At 46.6% G+C, this 18,390-nt stretch overlaps 1 protein-coding gene across 7 annotated transcripts in view; it reads left to right on the forward strand.

Annotated features, from left to right (window-relative positions):
- The window catches only part of TOM1L2 (target of myb1 like 2 membrane trafficking protein), a 1,130,890-nt gene that overhangs the window by 769,424 nt on the left and 343,076 nt on the right, over window positions 1–18,390 (forward strand). For all 7 annotated transcript variants that reach the window (XM_069645711.1, XM_069645714.1, XM_069645717.1 and 4 more), the window contains one exon: window positions 15,460–15,593. In XM_069645711.1, coding sequence (XP_069501812.1) covers window positions 15,460–15,593 — 134 coding nt within the window. The remainder of the gene's footprint in view (window positions 1–15,459; window positions 15,594–18,390) is intronic.

Here is an 18,390-nt window from a genome sequence, read left to right on the forward strand (position 1 = left end):
TCACACCTCCGAGGAAGTTGCCTTGGCGTAATGTCCGTTTCCTTCTTCAACAGTGGTTGCGGCCGCCACTCTGCAATCCAAGCCGGCCTCTGCGACCTCTGCTGCCGCAGCTCAAGTTCTGACCGGAATCATTTTGGTGTCACTGCCTGAAGCCAGGAGCTCCGAAGAGCCATCTGCGTGAGGCGCATCTTGAGATGCGCAAGGGGAAGGAAGGAAGACAAGTTGCTCGTCTCCTTGGCCAAGAAATCATTTGCCAACTCTGCGCTACAATTGCATCAGGCTAAGACTGTGGAGGGATTTGTTGGACTTCAGGAGTTCATTCCTGGGGACAGGCTGGAAGACTTTAAGGGCGGTTTGTCAGTTGCCAGGGTATTGGCGCAGGATATGCTGGAGGCTGCTGCGCACCATGTCGACACCTCAGCTCGAGGCCTCAGGTTGGGAGTGGACACCTCTCGTCAAGCTTGGCTTCATGCAACAATGTTTTTGAAGGAGGGCCAAGATAAAGTTCTGGACCTGCCTTTTGACGGTAAAAAGTTGTTTCATTCTTTAACGGATGACGAGCTTACAAAGACTAATGCGAGCATGCAAACTGCCAAGTCTCTGTCGGTGCTAGTGAAGCCCCCAGTCAAAGCTCAGAGATCTGGATCGCAGTCTCGGTCCTCCTCAGCCTTCAGAGGGTTCCAGGACCGCAGATCACTCAGAGCTGACCCACCCCCCCCCCCTGACGGGTAGCTCCCGTCAGAGACAGCAATGGACCGATTTTTCCCTCGGTCTTCAGCCTCCTCATCAGGGACAGGTAGTCTCTCCGCCCAAAAAAGTCTCCAATTTTTTTTTTTTTTTTTTTTTTGGCGCTCGAATCTCGTCTCATCTGGAGGCGTGGCAAACCATCACCGAAGACCGGTTTTGTCCATCGCTTGGGCGGGCTTCCGGTTGCCCCTCCCCCCTACCCCACCCTTCAGTCCTCCTTTTCTGCAGTCGGGGACACCCTCCCTCAGAGCCAAGGTCCAGAAGCTTCTAGATCTCAAGGCGGTGGAACCCGTTCCTCTAGTGGAACGAGGGGAGGGGTTTTACTCTCGTCTGTTCACGGTGCCCAAACCCAACCAGGCTGGCCTGTGCACCATCCTGGACCTTTCCCAGTTCAACCTTTCTCTTCCCCAAGAGAAATTCAGGATGATCACGCGCTGCCAATAAAGTCCTCTCTTCAGAAGGGCAACTGGCTCAGCATTGTGGACCTTCAGGATGTGTATATGTATATCCTGATCTGCAGCACACATCAGAAATATCTGCGGTTCTCCCTGGGAGAGGAGCACTTCCAATTCCGAGTGCTCCCTTTTGGGCTCAGCTCAGCACTGCATGTCTTCACAAAGATGTCGGTCATCGCTTCTTTTCTTTGGCTACAGGGCATTCATGTGTATCCATATTTGGATGACTGGCTTCTGCGCAGTCCTTGTCCAGTGAAAGCCTCGAGCAACCATCAGTCTCTCCTCCAGCTCCTGTTCTGCCTTGGGCTGTCGGTGAAGTGGTGAAAATTCTCCTTGACGATCTCTCAGGACCTGATATTCCTGGGTTTTCGTTGGAACACGATCGACTGCAGAGTGTACCTGACTGTGGACAGGATGGCGGATCTGTTGACCACGTGTCAGGTTTTTATTCCGTCAGAGAGCATGTCGGCCTGGTGGTTCCAGAGGCTTCTAGGCCTCATGGCTTTGTGTGTGCTTGCTCTTCCCCTTGCGCGTCTCAAGATGCGACTCGCGCAAATGGAGCTCCTTGCTTCAGGCGGTGACACCAAAATGATTCCGGTCCCACCCTGCATGTTGACAGATCTCCTATGGTGATCATCTTCCAACAATCTGTCGGTGGGTGCTCCTTTTCAGGAGTCCTCCCCTCAAACGACCATTACGACTGAACCCCTTATTGGGTGGGGCGCGACATTGGTTCATCTTCAGGTTTTCGACCTATGGTTGCCACAGGACAGACAATTTCACATGAATTATCTGGAGCTTCTGGTGATTTTCCTGGCACTCAAAGCTTTCAAGCCAGTGATTGTGAACAAAGTGGTCCGCATCCGCACAGACAATGCGGTATCCATGTCCATGTTTTACATCAACAAGCAGGGGGGTACCAAGTCACCTCCCCATGTAGATCTAGCCATTCAGATTTGGGAATGGGCCATTCAGCACAGTGTTTGGCTGCTGACGGTGTACATTCCGTGGCACAACATGAGGGCCTATGCCTTCCCGCCTCTTCCTCTAATTCACCGGGCGCTATGCAAGGTCAGGAACACGACGAATTGCACTCTCCTGTTCATAGCCCCTTGGTGGCCTCCCAGATTCTGGTCTTCTGAGGTTCTGCATGTGTCAGTCTACTAACCGATCAGGTTGCCGCTGATTCCCGACCTGCTTCACCAGAGCGATCAGCAGATGTGGCACTCCTCCCCATAATCATTCAGCTTGGCGGCCTGGTGCCTGAGTTCAAATCCTTAGAAAGTTTCAACTTGTCCGCAGATAATATGCACATTTTCCAGGCAGCTAGAAAACCTATGACAAGGTCTCAGTATAGGAGCAAATGGCTACGGTTCTGTCACTGGTGTTTGGCTAAGCAGCTGGATCCCAGAGAAGCCGTCATCGACACAGTCCTGTCATTCGTTTCTCATCTGGCAACTTCAGGCATACATGTCTTGTCTTGTAGGACTTATTTGTCGGATATCGCCGCTTACCTGTCCCCGGACTCTTGCTCTTTTTCATTGACAAACCCTGTCATTAAAAGACACTTTGCAGGTCAATTGCATCTTTATCCACCTGTGCGCAACCCGCATCCAAAGTGGGAATTGAATGTGGTCCTCACTGCCTTATGCCATAAACCTTTTGAGCCCATGGCTACGGTGGACTTGAAGTTGCTTTCGTGGAAAATGGCTTTTCTGATTGGGGTGACTTCGGCAAGGTGTGTAAGCGAGATTCAGGCCTTGTCTGTAGAACATCCATTCCTCACCTTTCAGAAGGATAAGGTTGTCCTCTGGACTAATCCTTTTTTCCTTCCAAAGGTGGTATCTGATTTTCATCTGAACCAGTCTATTTCCTTACCCGTTTTCTTTCCAGACCCAGCCTCAGATGCCAAGAGGGTATTGCATAATTTGGATGTCAGACAAGCTCTTAAGTTTTTGGACAGAACGTCTAGACTACCTTACTCCTAGTAAATAGCCCCCTTTTCTCCATACGCCCGCCTGCCGTTTCCTCTAATAAGTATCCTCTACTATTGATTAAATGGTCTCAGACCTGGCGTTAGAAAAGGACTGAAGGGTGATGCGCAGAGCGGAGCTAAGAAGGGCCGGAATGTCCCAAAAGTATGTAGGAAATTGGCCTATGGACTAGGAGTAAGGTGTAGTCACTACGGTGAGTAACTTTGGTAAACGTACACATGAAAAAGTCGTAGTTAGTAATTTTGGCCCGTATATGTATAAGCAGTAAGGGGTATAGGCAGACCCTTCCCACTCCTCAAGTGAAATTGATGATATTTACTTGGTGGTTAACTCAGTACATTATAATGCTATGGGGTGAGGAGAACGAGAGCCCTAGAAACAGGCAGCAAACATTACTGAGTCATGTTCAGAATCCACAGTACCAAGATGTGAACAATCCAAATATTCTGCAAAACCTCTAGTATACAGTAGTATGGGTTACAAGCAAGTAAACTATATAAATATGTAACTAGAGGGAGAGAATAGGTTAAAACTTTTAAACCATGCCTTAAGGGGCCATGAACATTTGCAATATTGAACTAACATTACCATTAACCACAGTTGGACACATTATCCAATATATTTCTATGGCAGAAGTGCGGTGCAGGGATACATTTAATGTTTTTTTAATCATTTTTTTAAAATTGTTTTTTTTAATTTTTATAAACGTTATAACAGTACATTACCACATCATGAAATTTTTCAGCATTTCAACCTCTCAATGTCCAGTTAAACTCCCAACTCCCACGCCCCTTCCGCCCCTCCTCCCAGAAGCCTGTTAATGGTATTCCCATTCCTTCATTATAGTCCTTCCCACATTCGCTCCGCATAAATCTCATTCCAATTAGTCCAAGCCACTGCCCTCTCTTTGAGTAAACAGGGTTACTGTGAGGGCTATCCACTGTTGTATATCTACTCCATGTTCTTGTTTTTTCTCCACCAGCGCCTTCACCCACACTTGCGTTTCTGCTGTTGCCCATTTTCGCAGATCTTCTCACCATGTGTTAACACTCTGTGCTGTGTCCGCTTTCCATCACATAGCTATGCTGCACTTGGCCAGCACATATATTAGATCTTTGATCTTGGCCATTGCTTTCTGCTTGGAACTCCTCTTAAACAATCCGAGTATACATGCCTTTGGGGATTGTATTTCTAGATTAACACCCCCCGGGGCCACCTTATTCGCGATGTGCTTCCAGAGGTCCTGTATGATGTTGCATTCCCAAAACATGTGCGTCATACTTGCATTTTCTTTTTTACATTTGGGACATACCTGCACACTTTTCCCTTTAAACTTGCTGATCGCTTCTGGCATGAGATATCCCCTATGTATAATGTATAACTGAAGTAGCTGTAGTCTAGCATTCTTGGAGACTTTCTTATGGTATGAGACTATTATGCCATTCTTTGTCGTCAAAGGACCACCCCATTTCTCTCTCCCATCCTGCTTTGAATTTCAATTCCTCCCTCGAATCGCTCTCTATCAGTACCTCATACAGTCTGGATACGGCATGGCCCCCTTCGGAAATATTTCTTATAGTTCCCATTTCATCACACTCTATTCTATCTTCTATAACCATCGTCCACCTTCCCTTAACTGTGTTTAGTATGGCGCTATGCAATAGGAATGGGCCTTCGTGTATACCCGTAGTGGCCTGCAATTCCTGAAAGTCTAGTAACTTATCACCCCACAGGACCCCCAATGTGCTCGCACTCCTGCTCGTAGGCCTCTTTTGTCGGTCATTACTGCCACTGCAGGTATCTATGGCAATATCGGGTCCTTGATGGCCAGCATCTTTCTGGTTTGTTGCCATATTTGGATACCTAAAGACACCAGGTGTGGGTAAGGACTTGGCTTCTGTGGGGCTATCCACACTAGATCCCTCAAGTGTAGCTGTTTTATTGCCGGCTGTAGGAGTGTAGTGTCCCCTGTGGGGTCGTCTGCCACCCAATTTACCACATACTGCAACTGACACGACAAGTAATACAATTCAAAATTGGGGATCCTCGGACGTCTACGCGCATAGGGTCGTTGCAGTGTGTTGAGAGCGACCCTGTGCCTACTTCCTTGCCACAAGAAGCTCCTACACTCTTTATCCAATTCCCAAAAGAATCTCCTTGGTATATTATATGGAATGTTTCCAAAACAGTGTATTAACCTAGGCAGTGCCACCATTTTCAGTAGGGCCGCTCCTCCTCCTGCAGACAAGGGTAATTACCCCAAAACTGCATAGACTTCACCAATCCCTCTCTTGCTTTTATAGTATTATGCTTGTGCCCTTGTTTGGGCTCATGATGTATATCTAGTCCAAGATATCTAAAGGAGGTCCTACTCCACGGTAGGAGTAGAGTCGGCAGCTCTGTGTCAACCTTTGCCACTAATCGTGCCATCGGGAATAAGGAGGACTTACTCTTATTTATTCCTATCCCTGTTAGTATACTAAAGTTATCCAATACCTCAAGTATGTACTATAGGTTCTCTTTGGGATTTCATACGTATATCAACATATCGTCCGCATACATAGATACTATATGCCTTACTCCGTCAATGTCTATTCTGGCGTCACCATATTCTTGTCTAAGGAGCACTGCTATGGGTTCCACCGCAATTATGTACAGCATTGGGGATAATGGACAACCCTGTCTGGTGTCCTTCTGCAACTCCCATCTATTAGAGTAAGTGACCCCCGCCCTTACCCTCGCCATTGGTTTAGTGTATGTGAGCCTTACCCACTTCATATACTGTGCGCCAAATCCCATTTTAATCATAATAGCATACAGCCAATCCCAGTGTACTGAATCAAATGCTTTGGTCGCATCTAACGAAGCGACCACACAGTTTTCCTCCCTGTCTTTAGTACTGTTTATGACGTGATGCAACCTTCTTAGGTTCCAGGAGATATTCCTCCCCGGGACATAACCTGTTTGGTCAGGGTGTATGATCTTAAATATCACTTTTCGTAGCATGTCGGCTAGTATTGCCGTAAGAATCTTGCTATCTTAGTTGAACAAAGACGGGGGTTTATAAGATACTCAATCTGTTGAATTTTTATTTGGTGTTACGAGTGGGGCGATCAAAGCCTCTTGCAGGCTATCTGGGAGGATACCTATGTCATATGCTTCATTATATACCCTTGCTAGGACTGGCACCAGTATGCTAGCAAATTCTTTAGAATATTCGCCTTATAAGCCATCCATACCTAGGGTTTTGCCCAAGGGCAGAGATCTTATCGTGACAAGTACTTCATCCGCAGTTATGGGCTCTTTTAGTATGCCCCTCTGTTGATCGTCTAGGCATGGCAGGGTGACCAAATCCAGTGCCTCTTGTAGTTCTTCATCCCTATCCTCATGCAAGTCTTTATACAGCTCCCTGTAATACTCCTGAAATGCTGAATTGACCCCAGTTTGTGTTTGCTCTAGATTGTCCCCTGCTGTTTGGATAGCATTTATTGGGACCTTTTTATTATTACTCCTATACAACCAGGCTAACATTTGACCAGGTTTATCTTCTTGTGCATGACTTCTCTCTCGGAATTTAGCGTAATTAAATTTGCCCAGCCAGTCCCATTGTGTCAGGCAGGACTGCCTCAGTTTAATCTCATCCTCCAAGTGACCCTCCCCACTGCTATTTTCCCTCTGTTTCAGCAATTTTTATTTCAGTTTGTCTATCTCAGCAGTTAAAGCTTTCCTGACCCCCCCGTAGTGGTTATCATTTCGCCCCTCATCACTACCTTATATGTCTCCCATACCATGCCCACCTGCCCGACGCTGCCGTTATTGACTTCCATGAACTCTATGGTGCGTTTCCTGACATGTTCTCTAAATGCAGTGTCCAGCAGTGCTTCGAAACCTGGGTCTCCCGCTGGGTATAGGCGGTCTTAGGGCCGCTATCACCCATTTGATTAGGAGGGGGGGCATGATCTGAGAGAACTCTCGCTAAATGTTGGTGTTCCTCTAATGTGAAAAGGTAGTCCATCCTGGTGCACACTTTGTGAGGGGTAGAATAGTGAGAGTGTAGTCCCTGGCTCCGTTGTGAAGGGACCTCCAAATGCCTGCAAATTGAAATTGAGATAATAGGGAGTTTAAAACTTTAGCTGGGGGGGCCGGTCTTTTGTACCTGGAATCTGATCTGTCTACCGAGGGATTTAAAATACAGTTGAAATCTATGCCCCATATCATGACTCCGTTCCTATAAGGTCCTAGCCTCTTGTACAGTGACTTAAAGAAGATTGTGGCGTCATGATTGGGTGCATAGGTGTTGACTAAATGTACACTCTATTTTCTAGCATGCCATGTACTACGCCCATCCTCCCCTGATCATCCACTTTAGTGTGTAGAACTTTCAGAGGGATGGATGGGGCAATCCAAATAAGGACTCCTCTTGCGTATGTAGAGTAGGTGGAGCCTACAACCACCCCACCCCATTTTCCCACTAGGTTCTTCTGTTTGTGTTAATTTCAATGCATCTCTTGAAAAAGTGCAATCCCCACTTTGTGTCTTCTCAGGTACGTGATCGCCCTGTGTCTTTTACTGTAATTATTGAGGCCCCAAATATTCAAGGACATTATTTTAATATCCCCAGCCATTGCATAATTGATCTCTTGAGTTCTTTGGGAGTAACCACTCTGAGTAAGGCATTATCTATATGCAAGTGTGGGTTATTGATTCTCATACCAGGCTTCCCCTCCCTCCCATTGCTCCCACCCCCTAATCCCCAACTATGTAACAAAACTCCCCAAAACTGAAACTGTCCTGCAATGCATTGCATCCTCAGACTTCCCTGCTTCCGCTCCTTGAACGCCCAGTCGGTAGACGAGGCTCCTGGTGCCCAACGAGTGGGTGCGGGAAGACACCCATAGAAAAAGTATGTGGGGTAGTAGAGGGACATTTCCAGATAAGGCTGCCCCACTAATCATCCATGTCTAATCTGTGGTGCTCCTGCTTCAAGTAGCTACGGAAGGCCTCAAAGTCTATGCGTCCCTCTTGTGCCCGGTCATGTTCCGCTGCAGGCCCCTCCAGTCGCTCCCTTGCTAGCCGCTGGTTCCTGCATTGAAATCAGTCCAGTAGTTACTCTCATTCCACCAAGCTCTAGCTCTCATCTTGCCATTAATGGCCCTCAGATGCCGGAATGTTCTCGCTGTCCATCCAATCTTGTGCTTCTGATGGCGTCTCAAAGAACAGAGCCCTTCCAATTATGAAGGATTTTTAGTTTAGCAGGGTAGATTAACATATATTTCAAGCCGGCATTTTTGAGTCGTACTTTCGTCGATATGAATAGTGCTCTCCTCTTCTGCACCTCAAAGGTATAGTCCGGGTAAATCGCCAGCTTGGCAGAAGCTCTCTGTATGCCCCCCCCCCCCATTTCTGGAGAAAGCCAGGATCTTCTCCCTGTCCTTGTAATTGAGGACCTTCGCTATGATGGGCCTGGGCGGAGCTCCTGGTGGAGGTCTCTTCACGAGGGAGCGCTGCGCTCGCGCTCTGGTGAACCTCTGTGTTAGGTTACCCAGACCTAATTCCTGCAGCAGAAGATTCTCTATATAGTTGGTGGGGTCAGATCCTTCTATTCCCTTGGGGAGGCCCATTATTCTGATGTTGTTGCAGTGCGCCCTACCCTCGGCATCCTCTGCTCTCTCCTCTAACAATTTAACTTGTTGCTTTAAAATATGCACATCTTTGGATGTTTGCATCCCTTCCGTGATGTTTTCCTGAACTTGTTTTTGTAGTTCACCAGTGCGCTCCGCCAGTCCCCGCACATCCTGTCTTAGTAGGCCAACCTCAATCCTGACTTCATGAATTTTGGATTCCACGGTGGCTTGCAATGCTGCAATGGCGTTAAGAATTGGCTGGTTCCCGTAGTTAACGGTGTCCTCGAGGCCCTTGGCCTGATCCGCCTCTCTGTCCCTTCTTCTGTCATTGGCAGGGCTTCCCTGCCCTTTTGCAAATTGCTCCATCGTTGTCTGTTTTGCTTTAGTTCTGTTGCCATTTGATGCCATTCGGGCCGATGCCTCCTGTGGCTTGGCCCGCTTGATACTGTGCGCTCTGTGGAGCTCCTTCCTGAGTTAGGTGTTCTTCGGTCCTCCTTGCACCTGGATTCCGCGCTAAGATTCCAATGGTTGAGGCTGACATCTAGGCTGCCCTTTACAGAAGCCTCCGTTCAAACTGGAGCAATGAACACACGCAGGAGGGCTGGACTGAGGGGAGTCAGTCCCTCCTTATCCTTATGAGGGACCAGTCAGCCAGCCACCTTCTCCCAGGGCTCCTCTTATTATTGGCTCGCCGACCTTCCCTGAATCTGTGCAGTTGGTTTGGAGCGTTGGGCCCCTTCTTGGCTATGCAGATGCAGTTCATTCGTCTGCTAGAGGGCTATGGGTTTGTCATACCATGCATATGCGTGTCCTCTACTCCTGGCTTGCTTATATGTGTCAAGGCGGAGTGACAGCCTCCCCCGTGGGTCTCTCTAGGACCAGAAAGTCAAAACGCTTCTTTCTGTACAAATTATGAGTTCCTGTTCTTCATAGCTAGAGAGATCGCGTGCAGCATGCAGGTCACCCAAGCCCGTGTCACAAGTACCCTCCTGCTTTTGCTGTTTGAATTACTAAGCCCCCTTTGCTGCAGCAAGGGACTCCTCACTGCGCCACAAGGTTGGTCATATTGCTTATAATGGGGCCGTGCGGGGATGCCATTGCTTGTTGGCCCGTCTTTGGTGGCCCGTTTTGGAATTCAGTGACTGCTATATGTGGAAGTTCCACACACTACGGGAGAGCCGGCTCCTCCCGTCGCCCCCAGCTCCTTACTGCAGCTGACCGGCTGCCTCTCATGGTCTTGGTAATCCAGTGCTTCACTGCCAGTTCACCGGTGGTGAGCTGCATCCACCATCGCTAGCTCCACTGCTCTCGGAGCGCAATTAACCCACTCTGCATCCGCGCCGGCACGGACCACGCACGGTACCAGCAGTCTCTCTTCTGTGGCTGTACCCTGCTCCGGCCCGATGCAATCAGGTTTCTAGGGATCAACTTGCTCCAGACTACAAACTTGCCTCAGCCACGCTCCTTGATGACCGGCGACCCTGCTCTGCTAAATCACTGCGCCTTCCCTTGTCTGGGGGAAATCCGTCTCCTATCCCTCGGCTTCACAGCTGGGTCGCGCTGCTCGCGTGTCTCGGCCAACCTCATCTAATTACTCCAGCATACGTTCCTCTGTGTCGGTGGCTCCACTGATGCGGGCTGTGCGTTCGGCCATTCTCTGGTCAGGGACGGCACTGTCCCAAGGGCATTGCGAGCTCAGCTCAATTTCTCAGTGCCACCGCCATTTTCTCCCAGCTCAGCATGTTGACAAGTGTATTCGCTCGGTGTTCCACGCCAGTGGGACTCACTGTTGCATGCCTCAGCTGCTGCTGCAGTGATAGTTGCAATCTTAGGTTTCCGGAACACCTCTGTGCCATTTAAATCTAATCTTTAGACGAATCTGCAGGAGCACCTCGTGGACACGTCCGATCTACATGGCATTTAGCCACGCCCGATGCATTTAATGGTTATTTGTGATTTAACCATTTACATAATATCGCAATATAACTGTATCCGATTAAAACAATAGCACATGTTAAAATATTGAGATAAAAACACCTGCTATCATCGATATGCTGGTGGTTTGGTTAATAAGAATGGTTTATTTTTTTATGCATTATGTGAACTTCCCCCCCCCCCCCCCCAAACAGAGCATGTCTATCGCATTCCTTCAAGTACGTTTTTTTATATTTTGCATTTTTTTCACATTAATCATGTTGAGTGTCATGAACAGTGGTTCATGTCCAGGTTGGTCGTGTTCTATGGCAGTCCTTTGTTTGTGTGTCTCCCAAGGTTAACTGGAGTGTTTTGTGATTAGTAAACGGCACTGCTGCTCACACATCCGGACTGCTGTAACCCGTGCGAAGATGGCGCAGACAGAGGGGGGAGTTTGTCTTAGCGTGGTAATGAATCGAAACGCCTCTAGTCATATGGGCTGCAGAGTCTACTTGGGAAGCTTTAATGCGATAGCTGAGGATACGGCATAGAGGCGTCTGCTGATTCATTTTATGTTCATTCTAAGAGCAACACAGTGCAGGGCCACAAAGTCTCTTGTATGACAATGTGCTTGACAGTCCAAATGTTAAAGGATCTATTTCCATGTTATCGTTGAAATGCCTGTACGTTAAACAGGAAACTCGATTATTGTTTGCTCCTTTTTTAATCCGGCAACGATTTCACTGGTTACCCATTTAATGAAAATAATTGCTAAAAATCTAGTCTTTGGTGTTGTGGTGGAAAACCTAATTAGGCTGCTATTCAATGAATGCTCCTCTATGCGTTACAGAAGCTAAGCCTCACTTTATTTGCCATGTTGAATTATCCCCCTGCTCTGAACAAGCCTAACCCCATGTAGTTGTGTGCATGCTTTAACCCAGGGGCGTTGCTAAGGGGGGGGGTTAGGGGGCTATAGCCCCTGATCTTTTGGTTGTAGCCCCGGAAAGAATCTCAGGAGCTACAGCCAAAAGACTAGCTAGCCCCCAGTCCCAACAGTTCCGACATCAGCGTAGCCCCAGGTCTTTTCCAGACCTAGCAACTCCTCTGCTTTAACCAAATATGTATGCCCCAGGTAAACTGTGAAAATCAGCCTGCTTCATAGATTGTCTCCATCCTACGTATTTCCATTCTTGCTCGGACAAGCGAGATTTAGAACACTGCCTCGCTCGGCGAGGCTGCTTCAATGTATAGAATTGGTAACATGAGGCGGAGCAGGTGCTGCCCATGTCCTGTCCAGCACTAGATCCTGCTGACTTGCTACAAATGTATCTGAATAGGTCTGCTTCATGTTGCAAAGTGTGCTCTATCTTGAGAATGTAGTTGAAGTCATGTATCATACTATGAGAACCATCTAGAACAGACAAGAGATAACCTGATAAATGTGGTATTCTTGTCATTGAAGGTTGTCTGGCACACCCCTTCCATAGAAAACTGTAATGTAAAAGTATGAAAGCAGTGTATGTGTGGGCAATGCGGGGTTGCTGTACCATGTTCAGTCCAAACAATTGTATCGGGTGTTTTTTGTGTTGTCCTGTTCTGTGAATGTCTGTTGCCATTAAAGACATTTACCAAGCTTCTATCAATTGGATTATTGCTGAAATGGAGAGAGAGAGAGAAAGCGAGAGGGAGAAAAAGAAAGAGAGAGAAAGAGAGAGAGAAAACGAGAGAGAGAGAGAACGAGAACAAAACATTGATAAAAGCCACTGAGGGATACCATTGTATAAAGAGATTTGTGGAATGTTCCCGCTGGCTAGCCAAAAGGCATTCAAATGTAAAATTAGAATGAATGACAGTTCTATGTAACAGCTCTGACATTTGAGACTGTGGGCCTTTAACCGCAGAGAGTGGAAGGAAACCACAAGTTGAAAACAGCTCTATATCCCTGGGATGAGCTGCTGGAGTAGAATTAAGGATTAGCTGGATTTTTAGGGGGTATTCATTGCATTCACAGTACAAAGTATCGCCATAGCATGCTCACTGTATTATGGTAAAGGTTGGGGCATTGTTAAAGGCCTGAATTGGTAGGGTCAGAAACCCCTTTATGGATATAGTTACTGAATTTTCTGAGAAAGATACCCATTAGGAAGCTGCATTTGGAACTGGGATTGACGGTCATGAATGCAGATGCACGTTGGGAGTGAGATCATTCCCCAGACCCAGTTTATTAATTTGACTGCATTCAAACTATAAAGACCAATTGTCTTAAACAAATCTTAAAATCTTAAGAGTGTTTAAAGTACATGATGGGCAAACAACCTTAGACTTGGTTTAAAAAAGAAAGTTTTTTACATTTTTTTTTAGCTTCATCTTAAATTTGATGGTTATGGCAGTCCAAAAGGAAACTGTAATTTAAGACTAGCAATTGGCTCATCAGGTGTGAACTTGCTGCTGCAGTGGATTGTGTGATGAATCCAGGGAACTTTTCCCTGCTCCCGAAAGTGGAGCCACCTCTTTTTGGATTAGGGACTTGAGCCTGCTATGCTGAATTCCCCCTATGGGATAGGGCAAGTGGGATCCACCCAACCCCAACCCCACATTTGGGGACAAGGAATCTCCAAGTAAGGGTTTTTCTACACATCCCTGCAACACAGATTCACAAGCATTTGTTGGCTATATGGGAATTGAGCCCTACAGTAAGGTACATGGCCCTTTTTAAAGGTGGATGGTTTGGTTTCTGACCTGGCTTTGGTAACCTTTTTGCATTAAGAGCAGAATCAATAGAGCCTTTCCTCTTATTTTCGGAGGAACATAAAGGACACAAGATCCTTGCAGGAAGTGGAAGATCCAGGCTGAGGCTGAGGGAGAAGCCTGTGCCAGAACCTGCAGGTAGTGCCAAACAGGTGGTGTGATGAGAGGAAGAAACCACAGGCCCACGGAATGCGCCAAGTCCATGAAGGCAGAGTGCTCGAGGATCTTCGAGCTGCCACAGATCCTGCAGGTTCAATGCCGAAGCCCTGTTAGTATCACACCCGACCACAACGAAGTCAGAGTTGGTTCTGCATTGAATGGAGTAGCTGCCTCCCCTGACCAGCAATGCCGCCAAGAACCAGGTACGCAGTTGACAGAAGAGCGTGGGAGGGGGGGAATGCACTACTAAACCCAGATGGCCTGAGAGGCCAGATAGCCCGCAACGGGCTGAACAACGAGATACCCCACTAAAGAGTCCACGAAGGGCTGAAAAACATCCTAACCTTTGCAGGGCTGAGAATCGAGGCATTCAACAAAGGGATGAGGGAGGAGACAAGTTGAATCAGGCTAAAGAGCCAGGTAGCCCACGAGCAGCTAAAACATACAATAACCGGCTAAGGGGGTCATACACCCAGCAGGGGTGAACGAAACAGATTCCAGACTTACCAAGAGATGATGCCCCGAGCCGAGACCAAACACATTTCCAGGCGAACAAAGGAAAACCGACCGAGTCACAAAGCTTGGTGTCGGACAAGGAACAGGCTTGCAAGACCAGTTATTCCAATTAAGCGTGGAACTGTTTGAACTGATAGGAACATTTGCTTCGAGGTCCAAAGCAACTGCCTATAGGAAGAAAAAAAAGCATCAAGGACCCATTTTTAACTGTAGCAGCAGGCCGAGGCCTGAGAGAGAACCAAGCACACAATGGCTGGAGGTCAAAAACCAGTCACTTGAGCAAAGGGGGATTTGTCTTACCTAGGTGAAGTTGCTGTTTTTTCATTAGTGGTAGGGACAGACAATAGGTTAGAATATGTTTGGATGGAGGGCAGAATTTAGATTTGGATGCAGGGCAAAATGTTTGTGAGATATCCTGGCGAGCACTAGTTTGTTTTCTTTGAATATTCAGGAATCCATCATCTTATTTATATTCATTTATTGGGTATTTATAATGCACTTATACACAATGCGTTTTGAGTCGCAACAAGACAAGAGGGTGGGCAAAGCAAAAACGATCCTACTAGGCCTTGTGACATTCAGATTGTGCAAGTGCAGTAAAGAGAAGTGCAGGAAAGGGGGGGGTGGAGTGCTGGTCAGGACGCCAGGGCCCATGCAAAAAGTGGGCGCATGGGGAGGATGGTGGACAAAGCCAGGGAAAAGCAGAGAATGCAGGGGAAGGAAGGTCCTCAAGCTAAGTACGAGGTAAGGCGCTGGAAAAGCTACAAGGGTGCAGGCCCAGCCAGGCTAGTGCAGGGGAGTGGCCGAAATGGACCGAAGGGGTCTAACAGGTAGGTATCTTAGAGCTAGGGACAGACAAGACATTCATTTCCTATGTAGGAGTTACCACAATTATTATAAGGACACATTGGTGGCTACCGTAATTTCTAGTGTATTTTCTACATCAGCAATCTGCAGTAAAAGGGTACTATGGCCTTGAGAAAACATGCATTGAGGCTCAAAGCATGTTGGATGATTGTTTTGGAGCCATGAATAAAATAATTGGATGAACATGGCAGCCCAAGAAAGAGGGTTTGGCTTACAATTTGCTTTAGAACGAGCAATACTTACTTGAATGGTTTTGTAATGTGTTCCTTTTTATAAGTAACTTCTGAGCCATGGTTATGCATCAATGTTTTGTGTTGAGCTATCATTTCACTTAAATGTTAATACATTTTTTTCAATTCTGTTTTAAGAAATATATTAAAACGTGCCGAGATGGACTTTACCAAAATCACTAAATTTGTTGTTTATCTGTAACAGGAACTTAACAGAACTTGCCGAGCTATGCAGCAAAGAATCGTCGAGCTCATATCCCGTGTGTCTAACGAAGAGGTGACGGAGGAGCTGCTTCACGTTAATGACGACCTCAACAATGTTTTCCTCCGATATGAAAGGTAGGGTCTGTCCCTTAGCCATTCCTGGATTTTTTTATTAGTATATTCTGAAATCAACTTTTATTGATCCACCTTGACTTTTTGAGTACATAGGGAATATTCTGGAGGATGTCTGAGAGCAAGATGGCTACTGGGCAGATCAAGCTTTCAATATATTTTGTTCTTTATTAAAAAATTATGAACATCCAGCAGTCGTACTCTCTGTACGAAATTAATTTTAAACCCCATATTGAACATTTACTTTCCAGTCAATTAATCAAATATAGCCACATGTTGATGCTTTAGGGAAAGGGGTGTATTTGTAGTTACGGAACTTCTGCAATATGTGCAGCAGCTCAGACTAGATCTTTACCCAATTAAACATTATCACCAATGCAATTTAACAACACAGTAAGCAAAATAATCCTGTGAACTCCAATATAATGTGCGTTGTCATGAATATTCATCCTAGGCAGTGCGATTTGACTGGTAGGGGACCTGGGTAGTCTTTATGACCTCTCTTGTGCTAGAGTCTCATCTCATAGTAATCTGCATTTTTATTATTTCAAACTGGTTTGCTTTTTATCTTTTGCCAGATATCCCTTTTGTTAGTGGTATTAGGGCTCTCCATTTGGAGATATGAAGTATCAGTAAAGGCGAACAGCCATCCTCTGTGACTGCTTTAGCCTTTCAGTCTTGGCACAAATTGAGGTATTATTGTCTGACATACCTATAACAACTTTTTAAAAGTCTCCTTTTCCAATGTACTCAACCATTTCTTCTCCTTCTCATTTACACTGTGTATCCGTATGCCTTCAACTTGGCCTTTATAACCACTTATCCAATTAAGGGAGCATTTTCCCTTGAACCTCTGTCCCTCCAATCTTTTTATGCTCTGTCTCACTACAATCCCCTCCCCTCCTACTCTCTCCCATTTCCAACCTCCCCTACTAGACCCATCTCGTTTACTACCTCTTCCGTTTTCTTTCTCTTGCTGCCTCGCTCAACTCCCACAAACTACTCTCACTCTTTCCTATTTTCCACATCCTCTCTACTTCTGCACTCTAACATACACTCTCACAGCCACACTTTTTCATTCTTTACACTGGTACCACTCAATCTCACACCATTACTTCACCTGTACGCACTCTTATCCAACAGCTCCTCCACCATCCTCTTTCCTCCTGGTCTCTCGGTCCACCACCACATCTCCTGACTTTACCCGAACACCTTTCACTCTGTTGTATGTCCGCCAGCCTTTTAAGGCAGTGGTCTTCTGTGTTTCTGGATCCTCCCACTTCCCATTGGTTCCCTGTTTCACCTGATCTCTGAAGCCGCTCTTGTTTAAGCTTTTTCCCTGGGGCTGGGTCATCACGGTACACATGTTCAAAAATGCTGTTAGGCCTCGCCCCTTTCTCGTTTGCCGGTGTTCTTTGGTCAAAGTGGCCCAAACAGGTTGGAGTTAGCCAGTTTCCTCATGTTCTTTCTGCATTGGGGCACTGTGTTTTGTGCAAGTAAGTTGAAAGTTGCTGTGAATGGGGACCTCGGGTGCAACGTCTTTCTTTCTCTACTTTTTTTTTGTATGGCGGTGCATTGGATTCTAGTTCTTGCAGTCCTGAAACTAGTTAAAGAAGATACTGACCAGAAAAGAGGCTGACGGTTATCATGTGATTGACAGTTGTAACCACATGCACAAGCAAAGTGCACTCTGTGGATTGTGACTGCCCCTCCCTCACCCCCCACCCTTCCTCAACCTGCCTCTGGTGTAGGATTGGCTCTGGCACACACCCAGGTCAGTTGTCTACCCCAGGTTCAGAAGAGTCCCTGTTTCCCCATGACTGGGGTCAAGCACCTGACCCTGTCACAAGGGGTTTCTAATATCCCAAAGCAGAAGAGAATGGCATACAGGGAACAGTAAGAAATTGAGTCCTGAACACACAAGTATAAGTATAGATTAGCAATAAAGGTAGTGAACCGAAAAGTGAATGCAACTAAGGCAAGCACGTTTGGGTCCCGCTGGGAGTGTATATAAAATGCTTCGGTGATTTCATACACTGTCGGGGAACCGTCTAGCTTTTGTGCGCAAGTTACTAACGCAATACTCTGAATAATCATGGGAAGGAGAAGCAGGAGTGGACTATGGGCCTAAAGGGATGGACAAAGAAACCATGCTCACAAGACCATAGCCTGTATGGGAACTGCAAGAACAGAACATTGACAGCCTTCAGAAATAGGAGCCAGCACACTGTTAAGAAATGTGGCAGAGCGAATAATACAGAGATGTGACCGAGAAAATGGGCAGATTGACTGCTTGGGTCCCCAGCAGCCAAACTCTGCACAAAGGATTTAAATCAGCACAAGTCAGGACACGAAATACACAACAATCCTTAGAGAATATCTCTCGAAAAGAACAGGAAACCTAAGTAAGAAAAGGTTCAAGATAGACTATGGGAGGCAAGAGCACTAGAAAGAGTATTGAAGATTTAGAACAAGGTTACTGGTGACTGCAATTGCAGACTAGAAAGGATGGATTGGAAATTCAGGAACTAAGAGGAATGAAAAGCATACAAGTACCAAGGAAACTACAGCCTGAAAATAAGTACTAGAATCAGGGGAACTATGAATTGAAACTGCACACTAGAATCAAGGAGACCACAAATAAACTATGGGCCGTAGGGCAGAGTGCAAAGGGCCTGCAAGGCAGCGACAGGCAGGAATGACATTGGAATTGGAATCTATTCTGGCAATAACAGACAGCAGCAACATGGCTTGGCAGGAAATCATGGGTCTGAAAATCTGCTCAACACAAGAACAAAGA

Source organism: Ambystoma mexicanum, chromosome 2p, assembly GCF_040938575.1.
Source record: "Ambystoma mexicanum isolate Mex_15411 chromosome 2p, UKY_AmexF1_1, whole genome shotgun sequence".
Taxonomy (NCBI): Eukaryota; Metazoa; Chordata; class Amphibia; order Caudata; family Ambystomatidae; genus Ambystoma; species Ambystoma mexicanum.